The 20,243-nt window shown below is 42.8% G+C and overlaps 1 protein-coding gene across 2 annotated transcripts in view; it reads left to right on the top strand.

Moving 5' to 3' along the window:
• TYRO3 (TYRO3 protein tyrosine kinase) overlaps positions 1–20,243 on the top strand; it is a 68,519-nt gene that overhangs the window by 42,117 nt on the left and 6,159 nt on the right. For both annotated transcript variants that reach the window (XM_082239673.1, XM_082239672.1), the window contains exons 9-16: positions 399–543; positions 5,339–5,468; positions 6,610–6,707; positions 14,751–14,846; positions 16,017–16,097; positions 16,939–17,031; positions 18,181–18,302; positions 19,277–19,386. In XM_082239673.1, the coding sequence (XP_082095799.1) occupies positions 399–543; positions 5,339–5,468; positions 6,610–6,707; positions 14,751–14,846; positions 16,017–16,097; positions 16,939–17,031; positions 18,181–18,302; positions 19,277–19,386 (875 nt within the window). The remainder of the gene's footprint in view (positions 1–398; positions 544–5,338; positions 5,469–6,609; positions 6,708–14,750; positions 14,847–16,016; positions 16,098–16,938; positions 17,032–18,180; positions 18,303–19,276; positions 19,387–20,243) is intronic.

The following is a 20,243-nucleotide window of genomic DNA, read 5'->3' on the forward strand; positions in this document are numbered from 1 at the left end:
GCCTGCAATCCCGGGATCAGCGCACTTCTCCCCATCGCCAGCCCCACAAGCTCGGGGGACAGCGGGGAGGCAGAGTGTGCCTTCCCACTATTCCCCGACCTGGTTCTTCCAGCCCTGCACCTGGGGGGGAAATAAAAATTTTTTTCTTTATTTCCCCCCCAAAAAACTAGGTGCGTCCTATGGGCCGGAGCGTCCTATGGGGCGCAAAATACGGTAAGTACTTAACCAGAGGTACCACTGTAATCGGTTTTGGGAAATCTCAGTGTTCAGAAAATTTTGGAGTTGCCTAAAAGTATACCTGCATTCAGGGAGCCTTACAGCTTCCTTGTGTGGTATTATAAGCAAGTGCCAAATGAGTGCTGATCACCAATGGGTTTTTGTTTGCTTGCTTGCTTCAGGGGGAAATGATCGTACAGGAGACGAGAGCCAACCTCACTATGTGGAATCCCTTAAGAGATCTTACCATCAGGGTGTGTGTACTCAACTCAGCAGGCTGCGGGCCTTGGAGTGAACCCTTGCTGCTTACAGCTGAAGATTTAATAGGTGAGTTGCATGTGCTGTAAGCTTCTTCTTTTATAACTGCATCTTCTCCTCGAGGAAAATGTTACGTCACTGTTAGTACTGTGCTTGCAATGAGCTGCTGGTCGCCACCGTGTTTTTCTATCTCTGCTCTTCCCAGCACTTAGAACTGCATGTGTTGCATTTTTTAACGGAATGAGACTGAAGCGGAACAACGTGGAGCAATCTAGCAAAAGCAAAGTGAAACAAAGTCAGCTGCAACTGAGTTGAAAAAATCTGTGCATGTGCGTTGAAAAATCTAGTTCTCAGAATCCTTACAGGTTCCTCTACACCCAGGTTTTGTGTTAATTCCTATACACTGAAGGTTCTGTTTGTGGATTGTGGGGGCTTTGATTGTGAACAATAAAGTGTGTATATATGGATGGATGTACATTCCCAGTGCTTTTTTTTTTCTTAAAAAATGTTTAGGGGTACTCTCATTTTGACTCAAGAAAATCCCCATTTTATAGTTCAAATCTGGAAAAATAAATAGAGTAAATGGGCAAAAATACAAAGATTCACACAATGTTTAGGGGTATGCGTACCCCTGCGTACCCCCAGAAAAAAAGCACTGTACATTCCTATACAGAAGTGCTTTGTGTGTAATAATTCCATAAGGTGTGAAGCAGGCCAAAGCTCTTTGAAAACATAGGAAATGGGTCTTATACCAGTCCGTTTAGCTCAGTGTTGTTGACACTGATTGTCAACGGCTCTTAAAAGGTTTCTGAAAGGATTATCTCCCAGCCCTGCCTGGAGATTGTGGGAGTGAACCTGGAGTCTTGTGCAAGCAAAGTGTGTTCCCTACCACTGGGCACTCCAAATCTGCAACTCTTAATCCTGTGCATGATGTTTTCTGATCCCCTACTTATCTGTGCACTGTGCATGGATGGCACATTCAGCAGTGAGGAAGGAGCTTGGGAAATCTTGTACCACATTGCACTCCCCCCCCCAGGGTTCACTGTGCTGCTTCCTCCCCCACCCCTACCCAAAATTGCTGTTCCATTTTTCCTCACAGATATTTAAATACATAGACACTCCTCAGGGTTTTTTTTTTAGTCTTAAAACCACCCTTTCTTCCTTTGCTAATTATGGCTCTTCTTCATAGCAGAGAGCGAAACAATACAAATAAACATCTTCCACAGGATTGAAAATGTGACTGATGTCAAAACAGGGCTGAGAGATTGTAGGTGAAGGCAACAAAGTTAGGCGCTCTCAAGTCCAATTATTTCAGTGGACTTAAAACACATTCTCTCTCCCTCTCCCTCAGCCTGAGGCTTGTTTGTGTCCCAACCACAGCCACACCTAACACAGTATGTTGCTGAGCTTATAAACGCTTGAAAATAAAGCTTCATTACGGAAATGCTGACACACCAAAACTATAGATCTGTAAAAATAATGAAACTTTGTTCTACGCTTGAGCCCGGTGGAAAATAAAAATTGCTTACTTTCTAGAATTATCTAGCTGGTACTGAATAGGCATTTCCAGTTCCCACTGCGTGTGAAATATCTGGGGCAGCTTGTTAGCATACGGGTGGGGAAGCTTATAAAAAGATTTAATGGTGCTGTTTGAGGAAACCAAGCGCATTCTTATTTGAAGCACCCTCAGCCTGCACCCTCAGCCTTGCGCCCTGTTCCTTCAGGGCTGTGGGAAGGGTCTGGTAGGCTCTTTCTGTTGCTCTCATCAGTGTCAGCAACAGAAAACAACTGGGTGTATGTGTGGCACAGGAGGGGCAAGGTATATTTTTAGGTGGGTGAGTTGTGTCCCACATGTTAAGATCTCTGAAAGAAAAATAACAGTATATTTTAAATGGCGGAGTCTAGCAATGGGGAGGCAAATGGGGGCAGCTCCCTGTTCGTGGGGCACTTGTCTCCCCTGCCACCCTTCTAGTGCCACCTGTGGCTATCACTACTACTGGCACTGTACTATTGTGTCATTTACTTCATGCCAATCATGTTCTTAATGCATCAGAAGGTCCTTTTTCTGAATGGCGATGTGCCCAGTCTGTTTGAAGGCACTGCATTTGGCTGCCTTTGTCCCGTCCCAGCTTTTATATTTTGAAGGAGTGTGCTGTGATTTCCACAGGAACACTGGAGACATTTTAACTTTGGAAGAAGAAGAATAGGGAGCTTTCATGCCTGCCCCCTAGCAATAGCCACCAAGAACATGGGGTAGAGATGTGGGTTCTCACAACGCAACAGCCCCAATCCACATGGGAATACTCCCAAAGGTGATGACATGCGCCTGGCCCTCAGGTGCTTCTGCAAGTGATGCTAAGTGCAAGTTTTTGTATCTAATTCGGACTTTTAACCAACACACAAAACTTGTGGGTTTAAAGTGGCATGACGCAGGTGGCACTGTAGGTTCAACCACAGAGCCTAGGAATTACCGATCAGAAGGTCGGCGGTTCGGATCCCCTCAACGGGGTGAGCTCCTGTTGCTCGGTCCCTGCTCCTGCCAACCTAGCAGTTCGAAAGCATGTCAAAGTGCAAGTAGATAAATAGGTACTGCTCTGGCGGGGAGGTAAACGGTGTTTCCGTGCGCTGCTCTGGTTCGCAGAAGCAGCTTAGTCATGCTGGCCAAATGACCTGGAAGCTGTACGCCGGCTCCCTTGGCCAATAAAGTGAGATGAGCGCTGCAACCCCAGAGTCGGTCACGACTGGACCTAATGGTCAGGGGTCCCTTTACCTTTACCTAACATGTGAAATAAACATTTTTAATGTAGGATGATGCAGTCTGGAAATGGAGAGCTTTTTTGGGTTCAATATTGAGCTAGTGGACATTTCCCTGTTGTTCTTTTTAGTAAGCATGGTTCTAGGGCAAGGGCTAGAGACTTCCTGCCTCCCTATAGAGCAGACCAGAGAATGAAGACCATTTGTTCATGGTGTCAGCACCACAGGTGTATTCCTGATGGTGAACCTCCCACTTTTGCCAAAACGAAACAAAAAAAAATCAAAAATACCAATTTCTCCTCCTGGTGTTGCGGGTGTGTACCTTTCACACTTAGCAGAGTAATGATGTTACTTGTCTTCTTCTTTGTTGCTGAGATAGAATTCCACCTTACTCCAGCATTTCCTGGTGAAAAATGCTGCCCGTCTGCACTAGCCCCACAATTTAATTTTTTAAAATAAAAACCACTGTTTGTATTTTAAGTGCAATTTTATTATGCGTTCTTCGTTTGTGTGTGCAAGTGTGCTCAATCTCTCTCAATTGCCATTTGTTGGTTGCACAGTCTTAAATGTTCTTGGGATCAATTGCAGCATATTTTGCAAGGTTTGGGGGGGGAGAAGGGGGCTGACCAAAGACCACCCAGCAGTAATATACCACCCGCTTCTAGCTTTTCTAGAGTGATTCTGGAGGTGAAAGTTGCTGGAATTTAAAGGGCACATAATCAGATGTGTAAGCGGAAAGGGAATAGATTGCAGCAAATCAAGGGAGAATAGAGTACAGCCCAAATGTTGTGGTATCAACATGAAGGTGTACAAAATAGAAAGGTGAATAGAAGCATCTCTTATGAGAAAAGCATGGGGTGGAGAAGAGTGAGGCTGAATATAGCTAGGAACAGGATTAAGAATATGGACATCTGAGTGGAATGGTGTCGGGTATCCATGCATCTGAGGAGGCTAAATGGATTTTCCTGTCTACAGATACAGTTTTAGCAAGATTGTGTATTAGCCAATAAAAATGGACTGGCAGAGAACAAGCATTGCTCAGTTTTTCCTCATCATCACATGTCTTGGGCTTTTATAGCTTTAGTCTAAATTGGGATGCTTACAAATTGGCGGATTTCATAATCTAATTTCCCCCACTTTCTTTATGCTGATATTCAGAAGGCCTCTGCACAGCCTTAGGGTAAGAGAATGGGAGGGGGGACGAATAAGTTATATCACAGCACTCCAAAATATCTGCATAATACTGTGTGCCACAACGGAAAAACACTCCATACACAAGAGATGAGTGGGGAAGTTTCCCTCTCTTTTGCTGATACAACACATTTTAACAGGAAATTTCCTATGCCCCGGGCAGCTCGTATGCAGATTATTCCTGCTACAAGTTCCTTGTTCTGCTAAGATTTCCTTGTTCTCTTCAATAGCTGAAGGCCAATCCTAAAAGGCTGCTGCAATTGCATCTGGGACTGAAAGCAAGTTCAGTAGTGACTACTTGAGTGCTGCTTTCACAGACCACAGTAGACACTTCCAAAAACATTGTGCAATCCCTGCACCCTCCATCTCCATTTACCCATGTAAATTGTGTCATACTTGCTTTTATATTTTGCCAGAATCTGCTCAAAGCAGCTGGCGCAACCCAGTCAGATGGGCAGCATATAAATAATAAAATTATTATTATTATTATTTCCTCTGCTAGCATAAAGGATTTTGTAGCAACCTTATCCTGGCCCTTATTCCTCCTCCCTCTTCATCAGATTCCTGTTGAGGCTTTGGGCAACGAGTTTCAGCTCTTAGTTATTTTTATTTATTTCCTAAGTGTATATCCTGCCCTTCCTCATAAAGGAGCCCATTGATCTTCAGAATATGCTCACCAAGCCTGGGATTTGTAGTTAGGTTTTGAAGATGCTTGGTGGCTGCCACTCAAATGCTGGGATGTCCTGTCACAACAAGGTACACTCTATTGCTGTAACATCTTTTTCAGGTTCTTTGGAACATGACAGATGTGTCTGCTTCCACTTAAATGGTGGAACATGCCCATTTTAAGATGGATTTGAGTTGCAATTTTCTAAATGTGATTTCCTCCTGCCTCACTGAGGATTTCTCTTGTACACAGGAGGACAGAGACAACCTCCCTATGGCACATCCTGGGTTCCTGTAGTATTAGGCATTCTTACTGCACTCGTCACAGCAGTTGCCTTGGCACTCATCCTGCTGCGGAAAAGAAGAAAAGAAACTCGCTTTGGGCAAGTTCTTGTCATCATCATCTCTTAATCTGGATGCATTAATGCAACCATATTGCATCACAGGGTTGCCAATAACGATGTAGCAACCCAGGTCGGATTGAGGAAAACCTCTCCTATTTACAAAGTGGAGCTGGCTTTTAGAGCAGGAAAACTGAACAGGGCAAGAAGGAAGTGCCGTTGCCTGTGGCAGCAGCTAACACAAGGATAGGGAGCCTTCAGTCCTCCCCATGTTGTTGGTCTCCAAATCCCATCAGTCCCAGCCAGCATGGCCAGTTGTCAAAGATGATGGGCATTGCAGTCTAGCAACATCTGGAGGGACATGGCTACCCATCATTGGCCTAATAATGCATCATGGCTGGCCAATATAGCTTGCTCTGCTCTGGTCACGCTACAGTTTGCTGTTAGAGACAGTAGAGGGAGGAGGACTAAGGGGAAGAGAGGGAGCTGTCTTGGCAACGAGCAGCATTGTGGGTGCTTCAGTAGTCCCAGTGTTCCTTGCTGTAGCTCAGAGGTAGAACACCACGCAAAGGAATACAGAGAGATAAAGAAACACAGCTCACAGAACTCTGTATGCAATTATAACTCAGTGTTAGAACATCTGTTTTCATGCAAGCTCAATCTCCAGCATCTCCAGGCCTGGCTTGGAATGCTCCAGTCCAGGCTTCCTCAATCTCGGCCCTCCAGATGTTTTGAGACTACAATTCCCATCATCTCTGACCACTGGTCCTACTAGCTAGAGATCATGGGAGTTGTAGGCCAATAACATATGGAGGGCCGAGGCTGAGGAAGCCTGCTCCAGTCTGAAACCATGAAGAGGTGCTGTCAGTCAGTCATTGTAGACAATCCTGAGTACAGTGTACCAATGGCCTGGTATTCAGTATAAAGCAGCTTCCTTTATTGCTGGGGTGGATACTGTTCCCGTGCTCCTCTTCATTCCTGAAGCCTTTGGAAAACCTGAGGCTGGAAAGGCCTCCCCAAGGAGCTCATACCTTTTGCACAGCATCACTGAGATGAAATTGTTGGAAATTCAGAGAGTTTCTAAGCTGTTGTATATGTATGTGGAACAACAATGCACCTTCGTAGCACTCCAGTGATAGTTCGGTAATGAGATTTTCATTTTGCTTCTTTTTGCTTCTTTTAGTCATGCCTTTGGCAGTGTGGTGGGAGGGGATCCAGTCGTCCATTTCAGAGCCGTGAGATCTTTCAACAGAGAAGGCCCAGAGCTTATTGAGGCAACATGTAGGTAAAATGTTCTGAGTGATTCTTTACTACAGATCCCATTGATCCGATGAGTTTCCAAGGCTCTCAGGGCAAACTGCTATTTTCTCCCCTGCTACTCCATGCAAAATTTTATCATTATTTCTGTCAGACACTAAACGTTCCTCATGCAGGCACTAAGAAAGGAACACAGTGATCTCACTGACAGACTTTGACAAAAGACTCATCTTGCCTCAGATGTAACTTTGAAATCCACCAAGATACTATAGTCAAAATCCCCTATCTAACTCTGCAATTTGTATATTGACTTCTTCAGCAGGCAAATCATACATTGCTGGATTGAGATGGAGGCAAGGGAATATTTTCCTTCTCTAGCCTAATCCTAATTATGGTTTAGAAACAGAATGACAATCCTTTGCATATTAACTAGGGAGTAAGCCCTATTGACCAAAATGGGCCTTACTTCCAAATAAGTGTGGTTAGGATTGGGTTTCGTGTCTCATTGATTTCAGTGCTGCTAACCTCCAAATAAACACGCATATAATTGTGGCCCTAGATTTCATAAATTGTTTAAGTTATCAAGATGTACTGTACTGCAATTATAAGAAGCCTCGTCTCTCATAGGTTTCCCAACATTCAAGATAAATGGGGGCAACTCTGCTTTGATTACCATGGTCTGTTGCATATAGGGCTTCAAGAACCATCAACTTTTCAGTTTTGGTAGCCATGTTGTGAAATACCTTATATGAGTAAGCTTCCTATGTCTTCTTTTGCCACCTTTTGGAGACTGATTAATATTTCTTATTCGTACAGGCATTTAATTAATGTTACTTGCGTTTATCTTGGTTTGGTTTCTGCTGATATAGCATTTAAAGTGTATTAACTGGTTTTATTTTTTGTTAGCCACTTAGACATCCCTTAGACATGACCTAGATATGGAATTTAAACTTGAAGTGAACAAAATAGCCTTTATAATATACCTCAAGTGGAAGTTCAGATAGTCCACAACTTCAAAGATCTAATGGTTTCCGAACAGCTGTGATTTATCATCCACAGTTTGCTTCTCAATTGGCCGTCTGTCAAACGGACTGGTGCAAGTCTGATTCGTTTTTGCTGCTTAAACTGTTCTTATTTCCTGTTAGCTGTCTAAGAGAAATTCTCTGAAACTATAGCAATGGGCGGTGGTGCAAAGCAAGGAAATAATTCTGGAAGTTTGAAGCCTCTCATATTTCATAAGACTAGAAAAGGGAATTGCTGTCGCAGCAATTGTGAACATACAAATAGCACAGGGGGGGGGACCAGATGTTAACGGGACTTCAGCTTTCATTATTACTGACCTGTAGTCATGTTGGCTGAGGCTGGTGGGAATTTGAGTCCAACAACATATGGAGGACCACAGGTTCCCCATCCCAGTACCAGAGAGGAACATCCTCTCTGGGACTTCCGGTGGCGCGCGTCTCCGGTGCGAGAAGGGATTCGGCCAGGAGCGCGAACCCAGTCCGACAAACGGGGGAAAAAGGGGGTGCTAGAGGGCGAGAGCACCCCAGAAACACGTCCGGAGGGTGTCCGGAGGTACAGGGAGCCGGCAGAGACCAGCTCGCACCGCTGTCAGGCAACCCGTGCAAGGTGAGGAGAACAGCGGCGTTGAGCAACTGGTCCCAGGCAGCCATTTCCTCCCCCCCCGAACAGCGGACAGCCCAGTCCTCGCTGGAGATTAGCGCTCCGCTCCCAAGATTATGAAAACCGGGAACGGACTTAAGGTGAAGGTCAAATATTTTATGAAACTTTAAACTAAAACCCCGGGGAGAGAAAAGCAAAGCTAAAGGGTCCAGCCGTTATCAGGAATCGATAGAAACGCAGAGAAATAGCAGAGCAGAGAGATGAGTATCGTGCTGCCACTAGTGCTTATTTTGTTTCTCTGAAAGTCTTTTATAAAAAACAACGGACACTCTTTAAAAAGAGGTGCTTAAACAGGGAACAGAAGACGAAGTTATTAACGCAAAACCATTTATAAAACCAAAAAGGGACGCCGGAACGCCACCCCCACTGTGCAATTTCAGTGGGCAAGCGGAAGTGAGGCATAGGCGGCGCCATTAGTGAGTGAAAACGCATACAGTTGCAAACTAACACAGACGTACCTGATCTAAAAAGGCTTGTGGATGTGCTTCTATCTGTCTCCAGAAACAACAGTGAAGAGCAGGATGTGTTTGTGTTACCTAACTCCTGGAGACTGCTCAAAGGTGTGAACGATTGGGAAATAAATCTTTACTCTGTGTTGTCGGATTACCCAGCTTACTCATGCCGTGTGCCTTCATACAAAATTTAGCAGTGATAGAGAGAGCCACCTAGCGGACAGAATACTTACTGCGACTGAAATTTTTATCAACCTCATCTTCCGCTCTCTGTTCTCCTTCACCCCTGTAGCCCTGCGTCCACTACCCCGGCCCCCCTCTCCGCCTCCCCACCTCTTCCCCCCCACCTTCTCTCATTTCTCTTCCCCACGGTTTCCTTCAGTAAGGACGGACTGAGGATTTTTGATGGGAAAACTTTTGATTCGTAATTAGCAAAACTAACCTACTTGAAAGAACTTTAAGAATTCACCGTGCCGACTGAAAATAGATCCCTTTTTGCGAATATAAATCCCTCCAGCCTTTAGTACTCCAAGACTTCAGGACTCTACGCATACCTCCATGGTTACATCAAGGCGAAAAGAATAAGCCGATTTCTTTGCAACTCAGTGACTCTAAATTGACTGCTAAATTAGCCAACCTCCGTGCAACCTAAAGACTGTTAAAAAACTGAGGGTAGGGGCCAATAAGGCAAACAGGTAACTGCTCCGGAGCGTTGTAATCATACTGTGTTTTAAGTTTAGGCTACCTTTTAAATACAAGAATGTCAAATACTGGGAAAAGACCTGAAGGTGGAACGCCGGTGGATAGGAAGGGATCAAAGCAAGAAGGGGACTTCAGGGCAGAGATATTAAGAATGTTTGCGGAGATAAAAGAGAGCGAGAAAAGTGTGGAGCGTAAATTAGAACAAGTAGAACATAGAATTGGAGATGTAGATAAAAAGCTAGACGAAACAGTTAATGAACTGAAAAGTCAAATGAAAGAGGTATTCAGGAGGACACAGACAGTAGAGGAAGGTTTAAAAAAGACAAAAGCAGAACTGAAGGAAGTAAGACGTGAGGAAGAAAGAATTAAAGCTGAGATACTGGATTTGAATAAGAGTCAGGAAGATTTGAAAGATTGGATTGCCATGAATGAACTAAGACAGAGGGAGGCTAATCTTAGGATGAGAGGAATACCTGAAACTCAGGGAGAAAATATAAAGGAGAAATTAACAATAGAATTAGCCCTCTGGTTGGAGATACCACCAGAAGAGCTAGAAAAGGCAATTCAATCGGCTTTTAGGCTGAAAGCCAAGCTCCCAAAAAATAAAAAATTCGTAGGAGACTGCCTAATTATATTCAAGGACAAGGAAATAAAAAATAAGATCCTCCACAAGAATAGAGAGAAAAGACTTAATATTGGAGGAATTAATATAATAATCTTTAAAGACATTCCTGTCAGGCTTCTCAAACGTAGAGACTCCTACAAAGAATTGGTACAGATTCTCAAAAGAAACAACATTGAGTTTAAATGGGAGTTTCCGGAAGGCGTCTCCTTCACCTATAGGAGCAAGAGACAAAAACTGACCAACCCAGGAGAAACAGATAAATCTCTAAGGAAATATAAAGAGCTTAAACCGCAAAGAGAGGGGGGCGGAGGGGGGGAGCGGGATTGGGGGGGGAGTCGGGGGGCAGGGAGCTCGGGGGGGGAGGGGGAAGAGGGAGGAGGGACGGAAGAGGAAGCATAAAAGGAAGCAACAGTTGTTTCTCCCCGTTTTGTAATTAAATCGTAATGGCGTTAAAGGTGTTTAGTTGGAATGTTAATGGGATGAATGATAAAGGAAAAAGGAACCGAATCGAGCACATTTTGAAGAAGGAAGGCTTGGATATTATCTGTCTCCAAGAGACCCACATAGCGAGGAAACATAAAAGAACTCTGATTAACCAAAGACTGGGGAATGAATTTATATCCTCAGACCAGAGCAAAAAGAGGGGAGTGGTCATTTATATAAATAAACAAATTGAAGCGAAACACTTATTCAAAGATGAAGAAGGAAGGATATCAGCGGTACAAATAAATTGGCAGGGTGAAAAGATAATAATAGTCGGAACATATGCGCCCAATGTAAATAAGTCAGAATTTTATGGGAGGCTGGAAGAAAGGTTATCCGATTTCGCCGACCAGAAAATTATATTACTAGGAGATATGAATGGCGTGGTGTCGCTAGAACTGGACAGATTGAGGGACACAAAAAGTAAAGAAGGGAAACTGCCTAGAACCTTCTTCTCTTTAGTCCAAAACTGTAATTTAGTAGACATTTGGAGGTTTAAATACCCCCTAGAAAAACAGTATACCTTCCATTCAGAACCTAATGACTCATCATCAAGATTAGATCAGATATGGATTTCGAAAGAGCTAGTCCCAAGATCCGCAAAGGTGGAGATTCAGGCCAGAACAATTTCGGACCATAACCCAATAAAAATGGAACTGAAAGGGCAAGAAAGCAGATTAATTAGATGGAAATTGAAGGATTATCTGTTGGATGATCAAGAGATAGTAGAAAAGGCTCAAAACAGACTAAAAGAATACTTCGAAGATAATCTAACCAACAATATAAAGTCAAAGGTGGTATGGGATGCAGGTAAGGCGGTGATGCGGGGTTTCTTTATTCAACAGAGTGCAATTAAGAACAAAAAAAGAGAAAAAGGGAAAAAAGAAATTATACAACAAATAGCAGAGAATGAGCAGAAACTAATAAAAAACCCAAAAAATAAGGAATTAAAAGAGAACATAAAAGTCTTACAATCCCAATATACAATGCTGATAAACAGAGAGATAGAATGGAAAATTAAAAGACTGAGACAGAGGAATTTCGAATACGCAAACAAAACAGGGAAGCTTCTTGCCTGGCAGTTGAAAAAAAGAAAGGAACAAAATACGATAAATAGGATAGTGGTAGAAGGAGTAGAGATAAACAAACCAAAAGAAATAAGGAGAGCCTTTACGGACTTCTATGGAGGACTTTTTAGGAATACAGGAAAGAATCAGACGAAGGAAATAGAGAGATATCTTATATCTAAGAACATCAACAAGATTACCGCAGTAGATAAAGAGAAACTAAATGCCCCAATTGAGGCGGAGGAAATAAAAGCAATAATAAGAGATTTAAAAAATGGGAAAGCCCCAGGCCCAGATGGGTTCACTAGTAGATATTACAAAGAGATGGAATCGGTTCTGCTGAACCCACTACAAGAAGTAATGAATAACATCTTAAAGGGAAAAGAAATACCGGAGACGTGGAAGGAGGCACTGATCACACTAATCCCAAAGCAAGATACAGACTTAGAGCAAATTAAAAACTACAGGCCGATCTCCTTACTAAATATAGATTATAAGATCTTTGCGGCAATCTTGGCAAGAAGACTTAAAGTTATTCTGGTAAACAGTATCCACAGAGACCAAGCCGGTTTCTTGCCGGGGAGGCAAATGAAAGACAACTTAAGAAATATTATAAATATTATAGAATATCTAACAGAAAGATGCGATAAACAAGGTATATTGTTATTCGTGGACGCTGAGAAAGCGTTCGATAATGTAAATTGGGAATTCCTTTTGAAACAACTGGACCATATGGAAGTAGGTACTGAATTCTTCAATGGGATAAAAGCAATATACACGGAACAAAGAGCAAGATTGATAATAAACAATGTAGAGACGGAAGAATTAACAGTAACTAAAGGAACAAGACAGGGATGCCCACTATCCCCACTATTATTTATAATGATACTAGAGGTTCTTCTGAATTCCATCAGAGATAACAAAGGAATTAAAGGCATCAGGGTCGGTCAACACGAACATAAAACTAAAGCCTTTGCAGACGACTTAGTCGTAACAATGGAAGATCCAATGGATTCAACAAAAGAAGTACTTAGAGAATTCGATCAGTTCGGGGAAGTAGCAGGCTTCAAACTAAATAAAAGGAAGACAAAAATTATAGTGAAAAACATGCAGGTAGACGAAATTGAGGAATTAAAAAGAGAAACAGAAATAGAGGTAACAAAGAAGGTGAAATACCTAGGGATATGGGTAACGCCAAAAAACATAGATCTATTCAAAAACAATTATGAAACGGTTTGGAAAGGAGTTAAGAAGGATATAGAAACGTGGAGCCGGCTTAGACTGTCATTCTGGGGTAGAATAGCCACAATAAAAATGTCAGTACTACCAAGAATCCTATTTCTCTTTCAAAATATCCCAATTATTAAAGGCACAAAGATATTTAAAGCCTGGCGTAGAGAGATCTCTAGATTCATTTGGCAGGGGAAGAAGCCGAGAGTAAAGTTTAAAATATTGACGGATACGAAAGAAAGGGGAGGCTTCGCCCTACCTGATCTGAAAATATACTATGAGGCATCTTGTTTATGCTGGGTTAAGACATGGATAAAATTAGAGGATAGGGAAGTGCTAGACCTAGAGGGCCACGATAACCGATACGGGTGGCATGCCTATTTGTGGCATGGGCGAAAGAAGGGCCACAAGGGATTTGAGAACCATATATTCAGGGGCCCCCTGTTGGAGGTTTGGGAAAGATACAAAGATATGTTAGAACCCAGAACACCCCAATGGTTATCCCCATTAGAGGTTATGGCTATCAAAAAGATTAATATGGGAATCAACTGGGCAACTTATCAACAACTGTTAATGAAAGAGGAAGGCAAGTGGAAAATAAGGCCGTATGAGGAGGTAAAATCTTTAGTATATGACTGGCTGCATTACCACCAGATAAACGATATGTTTAGGAAAGATGCCAAAGATAAAGGCTACGCTGATAAAAGCTCCAGATTTCAAATTGAGATCTTGGGAAACAATACTAAAATATTATCTAAGATGTATAAGTACTTATTGGATTGGAACTTAGCCGACGAGGAGGTTAAGGCGGTAACGACACACTGGGCCAGAGATTTCGGTCGTAACATCTACCAAGAAGAGTGGGATAAACTCTGGAATCAACATATCAAATTCACGGCCTGTGTGACACTTAAAGAGAATTTAATGAAAATGTTTTACCGCTGGTACCTGACTCCGGTCAAACTAGCCAAAATGTATGGATCCTGTAACAAATGTTGGAAGTGCAAGGAGAGGGAGGGGACATTCTACCATATGTGGTGGGAATGCCGAAAGGTCTCAGAATTTTGGGAGAATGTATATAATGAACTGAAGAAAATGCTAAGATATACCTTTGTTAAAAGACCTGAAGCGTTTCTGCTAGGTTTGGTAGAAAAGGAGATAAAGAAGAAAGACTACAAATTGTTCCAATATGCAACAACGGCAGCAAGGGTCTTAATAGCTAAGAACTGGAAACAAGAGAGCTTACCGACAACGGAGGAATGGAGATCCAAACTATTAGATTATGTGGAGATGGACAGGATGACAGGTAAAATTAGATATACAAAAGATCAGAGGTTTGTTAAAAATTGGGAAAGCTTTACGAAATATCTGGAAAGCTTAAGTAATGAACAAATAACACTAGTAGGTTTCAGAGGTGCTCTGTAAGAGGTAAAGGGTAATGCCAAAAGAAAATGGATGAATGAGAACGACTTATGGCATTACAAACATAGAAACGCGGATATATTGTTTATTGTCATTATGGACGATTCGTGGAACGACTGAAGGAAGTCCTTTTTCTTTCTTTTGGTGAATGTTATGAGTTTGATATAGCTTATTTTGTGTTTTGACTTTTGTAAACTAATAAAAAATTATGCATGGAAAAAAAAAAAGAAAAAAAAAAACATCCTCTCTGAGTAGAAAGGCTGAGCATCTTTCAAAGTCGGTGTCTTACTCAACACCATCTGTGGGTACGATGAAACCTCGTGATTCTAGGGAATAGGAACAGTTAGGTTTACTGAGATTGTGTGCTTACATGCCCCTTTTCCTTTCTCTCTTGTTTCTCCAGTGGACAGTATAGGTATCAGTGATGACTTGAAGACCAAACTGAAAGATGTCCTGATCCAGGAGCAACAGTTTACTCTAGGAAGAATGCTAGGCAAAGGTGAGTGTGAACCAGAGCCTGGACCAGGGTTGGGGAACTCGTGGCCATCCATATATTGTTGTACTCCCAACTTTCATCAGTCCTAGCAGGCTTGACCAATGGGCCTTGGATGATGGAAGGTGTAGTCCAACAACCTCTGGAGGACCACATTTTCTGCACCCTTGCATTATTGGGATTAATCCCAATGTGGCTAGAAGCTGTCTTTTATCTGGGTCTTAACAATAATTCTGTATATCCTTTAGTCTGCCCAATAAAAGCAGTGTAGAGCTATGGTTGGCAGTTTGAGGTACCCTGGGAACTTGAGAAGTCAAATAAGGGAAGAGATTCCGCAAAGGAAAAGGTAGAGAGGACTTTGTAAAATATATGAAAAAGAAGGAGATGAACGGGAGGTAAACAGAGAGCAGAAAGGTTGTTAGGGGGAAAGGGGAAAGCAATAAGAGCCAGGCTAAAGTTGAAGAAAGGTTTAAAGGAGATGACTGCTCTAGCTTACTGCTTGTCCACCATGTCCTTGTCCACCATTCGGTATTTCATTGCCTGGTAAAGAAGAGAAGAAGAAGAGTTTGCATTTGATATCCCGCTTTATCACTACCCGAAGGAGTCTCAAAGCGGCTAACATTCTCCTTTCCCTTCCTCCCCCACAACAAACACTCTGTGAGGTGAGTGGGGCTGAGAGACTTCAAGAAGTGTGACTGGCCCAAGGTCACCCAGCAGCTGCATGTGGAGGAGCGGAGACGCGAACCCGGTTCCCCAGATTACGAGACTACCTCTCTTAACCACTACACCACACTGGCTCTCCAGTGAAGAACCAGAGGCACAATGCAGCCAAAACTGAGCTCTTCTAACTTCCATTGATTTTGGCTGACTTTGGTTGAATTATGCCCTAAGTTCCTGCTGGCTCTTAATTGTCTATATTTCCAGAAAAGAGAGAGAGAGAGCGCGCGAAAGAAAGAAAGAAAGAAAGAAAGAAAGAAAGAAAGAAAGAAAGAAAGAAAGAGTAGATTTGAATTTCATTGTGATATTGCCCACTTACCTCTTTGAATATCATTCCAGCAGGTGTTTCATTGGAAGAGACCCTCTACCTAACCACTCCATCCTTAATGGCCCCTTGGATTAAAAATCAGTTGCACTATGCTTAATGTTACCTTGTTCTCTTCTTGTGATCCTTATTAGGGGAATTTGGGTCTGTAAGAGAGGGTCAGTTGAAGCTGCCTGATGGCTCTCTCCAGAAGGTTGCAGTGAAAATGCTCAAAGGTGAGTAATATCTAGGGACCCTGAAATGTTCCCAGTGCCTCATTGTCACTACATATCTTACTATGCCTGTGATCCTTGGAAGGGTCCATAGTTTAGTGGTAGAGCATGTGTTTTGCATACAAAAGGTACCGGATTTAATTTTTATCTTATTTTAATATTTGTTAAATTCATATACCTCCCTTCATCCAAGGATCACAGGGTAGATTACAATATTAAACCACAGAAATACATACCAAAATAATAAACAAAACAATAACAATAACCCAATCCCCAGCATCTCCAGGTAAGATGCTTCCTGCCCCCAAGAATTCTGAAAACAGTGGTTCATTTAGGGCAGGCTTCCTCAACCTCGGCCCTCCAGATGTTTTGAGACTACAGTTCCCATCATCCCTGACCACTGGTCCTGCTAGCTAGGGATCATGGGAGTTGTAGGCCAAAAACATCTGGAGGGCCAAGGTTGAGGAAACCTGATTTAAGGTCTCCTAAAAACTCTCCATTCCCTTAAACAACATTTCCTAGGATTCTTTGCAGGTAAGTCATGACTCTTAAAGTGGAATAAGAATGTTTTAAATGTATGTTGTGAATGTGGCTACAGGTTTCTTTTAAATGGTTTTCTGAATAAATATTTTAGACAGTCTTGTAAGCCCAGTTAGAGCTCTTTTGTCTTACTACATTATATGAATCTTGTTAAATATATAATGTGTCTGTATGCTTCTCAGTGCAAACATTTAATGAAGGGTGGCCAATGCTTCTAGGAGCTCTAATTTTTCTGCTTGTTTCCTTGGAAGTTACTCCCACCTAGTTCAAAAGGAAACCTCAGCATTCTTTTCTTTTATTGTAGCGGATATCTTCACCTCCAATGACATTGAGGAATTCCTGAGGGAAGCTGCCTGCATGAAAGAGTTTGACCATCCGCACGTTACTAAACTGATTGGTGAGCTCTTTTGCATCTCGTATTTAGCACCAAAAGCATATTTCACAGCTCCTGTGCACAACAGCTCCTGACAATGCCATCCTGGCCACTTACCAGCAGCAAGGGCAGCGGGGCATGGGCACACTGCCCTTGCACTATCCCAGTTAGCAACAGTCATGCAAGTGGCGGAAGAGTGGCTCTGTGGCACCACCCCGCCATGCTAGCCATTCCTAGCAGTGCTAAACTGGGAGACGGCAGCAGTAACGTCATGTACTGCCCTGTTTTATAAATTCTCTGAGAACTTACAAGCTCTCACATTCCAAATGCTCGTAACAGTACAGTGGTACCTTGGGTTAAGTACTTACTTCGTTCCGGAGGTCTGTTCTTAACCTGAAACTGTTCTTAACCTGAAGCACCACTTTAGCTAATGGGGCCTCCTGCTGCCGCCGCACCGCTGAAGCACAATTTCTGTTCTCATCCTGAAGCAAAGTTCTTAACCTGAGGTACTATTTCTGGGTTAGCGGAGTCTGTAACCTGAAGCGTATGTAACCTGAAGCGTATGTAACCCGAGGTACCACTGTACACTGCTTCTCTTCTCTGACACTCATTTCTCCAACAAATAAACATTATATATCAGACAATTACATTCACTGCACTGTAGACAGAGATGCATTAGGTGAGCAGGTTACGAAATGGGACCTCGGAGCACACACTATCCTGTTGCGCTAAATGGGAAGTCCCTGGGTTCAAGGGAAGGAAGAAAAAGTCCATTTTTGGATTTATACTATATGGCACTGTGAAGTGCAGAGCTTTTTCTGACAACAACTTAGAGGAGAATGGTTAACATCTGGAAACACGTTAATGCTTACACATTCTTGTGTAGTAAATAAAAATAGATATCACTGAACGCAGGGGCTGGATCAGACCAAAGGTTTAGACATTCAGCCCTCCAGAAAAAATAGCAATGCATTTTTATCAGATTATGAACAAAGGAGTACAATCCGGTGCCCTCCAGATGTTTTGGACTGAAACTTGCACCAGCCCCACTTAGTAGGCCAATGGTCAGGGACGTTAGAAACTGTAGTCCAAAACATCTGGAAGGCAATAGGTTTGGGCAGGTGATCAGGGATGACTATACTTGCTAGCTGCTCTTTTCTTCTCTCATATCAGGAGTCAGCTTGCGCAATCGCCCTAAAGGCCGGCTTCCAATCCCAATGGTTATCCTGCCGTTCATGAAGCATGGAGACCTTCACTCTTTTCTACTGATGTCCCGGATTGGAGAAAACCCTTTTGTAAGATTCTCTCTCATACCAGATCTCTCACAGAATAATTAATTGGAAGGTCACACGTCTTTATTTGTTGAATGTACACTATGCATCTTCTTGTATTGGGGCAGACCTCTTATACTCTGCATTAAGTTCAGGCATTCTACTTATTGCTGTCAGTTGAAGACAAATTACAAGCTTTGTTCATTGCTCAGCATATAAACATGTAAAGCTCATCCAGGGCACCTCCAGACATGTGTGTGTGTGTGTGTTTGCAGTTGTATTCTGCAACATTTATTAAATGCAATGGATGCAGTAACAGTGCATTAGTTGTGGCCTTATACTAGGCAGTCCGTACACCATTCTGCTTTATTAGTTCTGTGTTGGTTCCCCAAAGTTTTTTGCACTATTGTTGGGAACTACAGCACAACAAAAGCAGGTTGATTAAACCACCAGAACATTTGTGATATAAGAAGTTACAGGATTTCAGCAGGAAGGTATGTGAACTGCACTGACTGGAAACGAAACAGAATGCCTGCCCTGAAACCTTTGCAGGGGCAAATGGTATTGAGTGTGGGATCCCATGCAATTAGCACAAACCCATGATGAGCACAAATAATCACGCTTGCACAATAAAAGGATGCCCAGAGGGGCATGTAGTCAGACTGGAGCTAGCCAGTAAGATTGTTTAAATTATATAGTCCTTTGGACTGGGGACTCAGCTACATTGGCAAAGAAAAAATGCTTTTTATACGTTGTTTATGCATTCTGGATGGCATTGTGGAGTTCCATTTTTCCTAACCCAATTTCTCATACAACGTTTGCAACACATTTAACTGAAACACTTCTTTGATGTGTCTAGATCCAGCCTGGCTATTCTAACCAGAGTTTGTCATCTCTGGAGTTGATAACGAATGGGAAAATGCCTGAACATAGCATGGCGAAACATTTGCAGTTTGTCCAATAATTGCACATTTAATAACTGTTCTTCTTTTCCGCAGAACCTTCCTCTTCAGACACTCTTGAAGTTTATGATTGACATTGCTAGTGGCATGGAGTACCTGAGCTCCAAAAACTTCATCCACAGAGACCTTGCTGCTCGGAATTGCATGTAAGTCCACAAAGTCCTTATTGGTTAACTGAAACATTTGCAGAGATTAAGAGAAACAGAAAAGGTCAGTTGGGAAAGCCCAAGGCTCCCCAGGTGTGGTTGCAGTTGACTTAAGTCCATGAAGGAAACTAGGTCATGGAGAGCCTTTGTGAACAATGAAACAATTCATTGATTGCTTAGCTCTTGCAGGAGATCCAAACAACATTGCCTGCTGCTAATACATCCATTGCAGGAAAGTTGCAATTTCCCAACATTCGGACTAGTATTTTGAGTTGACAAGGAAAATGTGATTTGCCTCCCTTCCAACGCCACATGAGTGCTCTGAAAACGATTGGGTGGGGAACTTTTGGCTGCCTATATACGTCAAAGTGCAAGCAGATAAATAGGTACCTCTCCAGCGGGAAGGTAAATGGTGTTTCCGTGTGCTGCTCTGGTTCGCCAGAAGCAGCTTAGTCATGCTAGCTACATGACCCAGAAGCTTTACGCCAACTCCCTCGGCCAATAAAGCGAGATGAGCGTCACAACCTCAGAGTCGGTCATGACTGGACCTAATGGTCAGGGATCCCTTTACCCTTTACCTTATATTACTTGACTCCGGCCCACATCATCCCTGGGCACTGGCCATGCTGGCTGAGGCTGATAGGAGTTGGAGTCCAATATCATCTGAAAGGCCACAGACTTCCCTTCCCTGCGCTAATATCATGGATGCATCTTTCACACTTCTCCATGGCATGAGCCTCACACCTTCCCAACTCCCCAGCCTGAACCTGTGCCATTTTGTCATGTTTTCCCCCAATATATTCCCTGCGGGTGTGTACTCTCCTGTTGAAGTTCTTAGATGTGACTAACCTAAAAGA

The sequence above is a fragment of the Podarcis vaucheri genome (assembly GCF_965113315.1).
Source record: "Podarcis vaucheri genome assembly, chromosome: 1".
Taxonomy (NCBI): Eukaryota; Metazoa; Chordata; class Lepidosauria; order Squamata; family Lacertidae; genus Podarcis; species Podarcis vaucheri.